A 4,349-nucleotide genomic window follows, 5' to 3' on the forward strand; every position below is an offset into this window, starting at 1 on the left:
GAGCCGTTGGATCATATCATCTAAGATCGCACTAAAAAGGTCACAGCTAAGATTGGACTCCTCTAAAATGTTTGGTCACCGCGTGGTGTAAACGTCTGCAAAAAGACGCACTAAACTTTATTTTATTATAAAAGCGCACATAATTTCTGTTTTTCTTCTTCCCAAAAAAAAAATGTGATTTTATATAATATTACTTAAGAGCCTCTAGAAAGTTAGAGGGTGTGACGGACCCCTCTACACCGGACCACCGGCCTTCCTCACGAGTAACAAAATGAAACAATTGTTAGCTATTGATCAAGGTAACTTTACTATTGATTGTCGGCCCCAACTTAAGAATTAACCCTAAGAATACACAATATCACGTTAATTTGGTTTTGTTGTTGGTTTTTTTAGTTCAGTTATTACTCACCCTTAATAGCTTTTGATGAAAATGAGAAAATTAAGACCTAGTTGGAATCAAATAATAAATGTGTGTTGGAGTCATCTCTTTGTTGACACAGTTGAACGTTGGCTGTGGTCGCCGGCTGTGGTCGTTAGTGCCCCAGTGGTGCCATGACAAGCGGGTTTTTGAGTTCTTATACCCTTTCCTATTACTTTAAGTAAATTATTTAAATACTTTTATGATTGATTGAAAATGTAAAATAGTCATTTTAATCTAATTTAACAGACTCCTAAACAAAGCCGGTTTTAAATTCAAATACGTCCCAAATTTAAAACCACATATCTCAAACATCTAACTTTTTAAAACTATATTGTAAAAAATCATGCTATAATCAAACTATATATGATGGCTTGTGTTGGGATGTTAAATTAGGTTTCATAATGACACAACTAACTGGGGTTTCACATATCGAAGTGAAGGAGATTAAGATTGTGGTTGTGTTTACGATCGCGGTTTCATAGTCAAACCAATATCTAGGGATCATAATGGTCGGGTTAGGCATTCCGAACCATTCTCGGTTAGGTAAAACTCATCCTAAACCTGTCGGGTATCGGGTGAATTCGCGGGTTTCTGATACTTGACTGAAAACCCGTCGAATTTAATCGGGTTTTACAATTTATGATTAGTCACTTATATCCGGTAAATAACTATTAATCCATAAAAATAAAAACCAATTGCATATTAAAATAGTAATTTTAAGCCGTATAGCATATTGGGTTACTCGGCTATATAATCAGATAAATGGGGCTAAATTATCGAGTAACTGAGTCGGGTAATCGAACATATTAGAAATCCCATGTTGTCCCAAACCTGTGAAAAATTTCCAAAGTAATCTCAAACTCGTCTCATACCCTAATGAGACGGGTATTACCCGTCTCAAATGTTTCTGGTTTCATCAAGTTTAAATTTCTTATCATCCCTACAACAACATCGCTTACAACAACTTCTATGAGAAAAGGAAATTAACGATGGTGATTTCACTGGAGGTGGTTAAACAAGGCTAATGATCATAAAACCTAAACATAATATAGTTAAAAACGCATGTCTGAAACATATAAATCTATAGATTAAAAATGCTATATAAAAAGAGTTACTTAACTCTTTCTTTTACGATACATATAAATGTCAAGATGTTAACTACAAAATTAGGTCCAAAACCTGCCAATTTTATCCGTCCATCTTCGGTAACAAAACCCACCCCCCAGTTGTTATTATTTAATTCTTTTAATCAAGAAGCAGACAATTTGAACTTGATTATTGAAAAGAATAACAAATACCCACCACACAAACACAAACACAAACGCAAACGCAAACGCAAACGCAAACGCAGTCGTTTTATCATCCAATTCCGACATTCTTCAACACCCTTTACACACACTCCATACCTCCACCATTATCTTCTTCCTTCCTCTGATTCTACCCAGATTTCATTCCATCACTTTCTTGGACTCTTGTGCTCAATAAAGGTTCACACTTTTATCTTTTTATGCTTTACCCTTTTCACTGTTCAGTCTACTTTTATAAATTTTCTTGGATTTATGCATATCATTTTTTATATATTATGATTGCATGAGATCTATACCCTTTCCCTGTTTTTGCTCTCTTGGATTCTGGGGTGAGTTAAATACTTCTTCACTTGAGCTTTGTGCTGTCTTTTTTTCATTAATTTATCAAATTAGGGGTTATAAAGTGGATATTAGGCTCAATTTTTTGTGGGTCTCTATATATATACATGCCTCTTGCTTGGTGATCAAAGATTAGGGTTTTGTTTGTTACCCTGTTTCTGTTTCCAAGGTTAGGTTTTTAACTTTTTATGCTGTTCTTGAAGTTTTTTTGATGATTGAATTGATGCATAGTTTGTGGGATTATTGAATCTTGATTGCTTTTTTGGTTTTGGTGTGTGAGCATGTGTAAATTTTCTCAAAATTTGGGGGTTTTAGTTGAATTTGCTTTAGATGTGATTAGCCCATCAAGGGTATATTTGTAATTTCACCATTCTGTTTAAAAGTTGTAATAATCAGATAATCAATCCTGTAAATTTTGGCATTTTTATGTAAAGATAATGTTCTTGATTAAACCTTTATTTGCAGGTTTAAAGGCTTTAAACTCATGGAGTCTCCTCAATCTGTGGTGTCACCATTAAAGATCTATTCGGAACCCGAAAAACATAATCTTGATCATTTCACACAAAACCCGAGTGCCGAGTCGAAGAAACCCGACCCAGCCGCTGGTGTTCTTGAAGTTTATGTTCATCAAGCAAGAGACATTCAAAACATATGCATATACCACAAACAAGATGTTTATGCCAAGATTTCGCTCACTAGCAACCCCGAGAAATCGGTCATGACACAAACGATTAACGGGGGTGGTCAAAATCCGGTCTTTAACGAAAATCTATGCATCGATGTACCCACGATTGATACTTCACTTAAATGTGAGATATATATGATGAGTCGGGTCCAGAACTATCTTCAAGATCAACTACTTGGTTTTGCTTTAATCCCGCTTTCGGATGTTGTTATCAAGAACGGTGTACGCGAGAAGGAATTCATGTTATCTTCAGACGATATCTTCCACTCGCCTTCAGGTTTCGTTCAGCTGTCGTTATCGTATAATGGGGTGTTGCCGGATGTGATGGTGGTGCCGCCGACACTGGCGCCAGCTAAGACTGCCGCCGGTCCTGACGAACCTGAGTTGGATAAGCTCGAGTTCCCAGATCCCAAAATTGTTAACGAAAACGAGATCATGGTGTCGGAGTATTTTGGGATTAGCTCTGAAAGTCTAGTCTCGTCTGATCATTTGTCTGATACAGATGATCAGACGAGCTCGGAGAATGGTGGGTCCGTTAATCAAAAGCCCGATTCACCGACGCTTGATGGTGGGTCTGTTAATCAAAAGCCCGATTCACCACCGACAAGCGTCTCGACTAACGGTTCTCACTGTGCTTCGGTTGTTGTTACAAAGATTGAATCTGTTGAAGACGAGAAACAGTCGGAATCTGCAAATCAAGAATCCGGTTCACATGCGAAAAATGGGAAAGACAAACCGGTTGAAGGCGGTTCGGTGAACTTGATGAACTTTGAGTTGGATCAAAAAGTGGTGCAGCAAGATTTTGTGGATTTGTACATGAAGAGTATGCAGCAGTTTACCGAGTCTTTAGCTAAGATGAAGCTACCATTGGAGATGGAGAATGAGCAGAGAACTACGAGTTCTGGGACCTCGAGTTCGGGTCAAAACGGTCAAACACCAAATGGGGATCGCCCACGAGTGTTTTATGGGAGTCGAGCGTTCTTTTGAGGTCGTTTCACGGGATTTATGGGTGTTGTTTTAGAGAAGTTAGAGAAAATGACAGGTGATTAGTGTTGTCTATGCATTATGGGACTTGGTGTTTCATAGGCTCTTGTGCTTCGGTGTTCTTTGCTAGTTTGTTGTCGCTTTTGTTGTTAATCTTGTGGTGTTGAGAGTTCTGTATGTGTGTCTAGTGGTGTATCAGGGTTTTTGATTAATGTATGCTACTTATATTTTAGTATCATAAATTAATATAATCCTTTCTAATTTACTTTATTTTTTAGTATATTGCAACATGCTAATTCAATAGCTAACAGATTTATACTTGGAGAAACTCGAGAAATGAATCCATCACCATTTTGGTGGGGGTGGTTAGGAGTTTTATCTTAGGTTCTTCTTAGTTTGATGTCGCAAGTTTGAATCCCGCTCATGTATCATATTCTCGGGTTTTAGCTTAGGTGAAACTCCACTTGGTGGATTAGACCTGAACTCTTTTGAGCCCTTTCTAGGGGTTTAGTTAGTTTTCGTTAATTGATATAACCCAAAAGAAAAGTAATAAGATCAAGGCGGTGTGACGTGAGATCATGGTTAGATTAAGATGATCCAATGAATTATGATC

At 37.4% G+C, this 4,349-nt stretch overlaps 1 protein-coding gene across 1 annotated transcript; it reads left to right on the forward strand.

Moving 5' to 3' along the window:
• Positions 1-2,201: 2,201 nt before the first annotated feature.
• Positions 2,202-3,778, forward strand: LOC143580534 (uncharacterized). The gene is made up of 2 exons (XM_077063530.1): positions 2,202-2,236; positions 2,533-3,778. The coding sequence occupies exon 2, from the start codon at positions 2,552-2,554 to the stop codon at positions 3,737-3,739; it is 1,188 nt and encodes a 395-aa protein (XP_076919645.1). The 5' UTR covers positions 2,202-2,236; positions 2,533-2,551; the 3' UTR covers positions 3,740-3,778.
• Positions 3,779-4,349: the final 571 nt, after the last annotated feature.

The sequence above is a fragment of the Bidens hawaiensis genome, unplaced genomic scaffold (assembly GCF_021521415.1).
Source record: "Bidens hawaiensis isolate Kalapana, Puna unplaced genomic scaffold, B.hawaiensis_p1.1 tig00030518_1, whole genome shotgun sequence".
In the NCBI taxonomy this organism is placed as follows: domain Eukaryota; kingdom Viridiplantae; phylum Streptophyta; class Magnoliopsida; order Asterales; family Asteraceae; genus Bidens; species Bidens hawaiensis.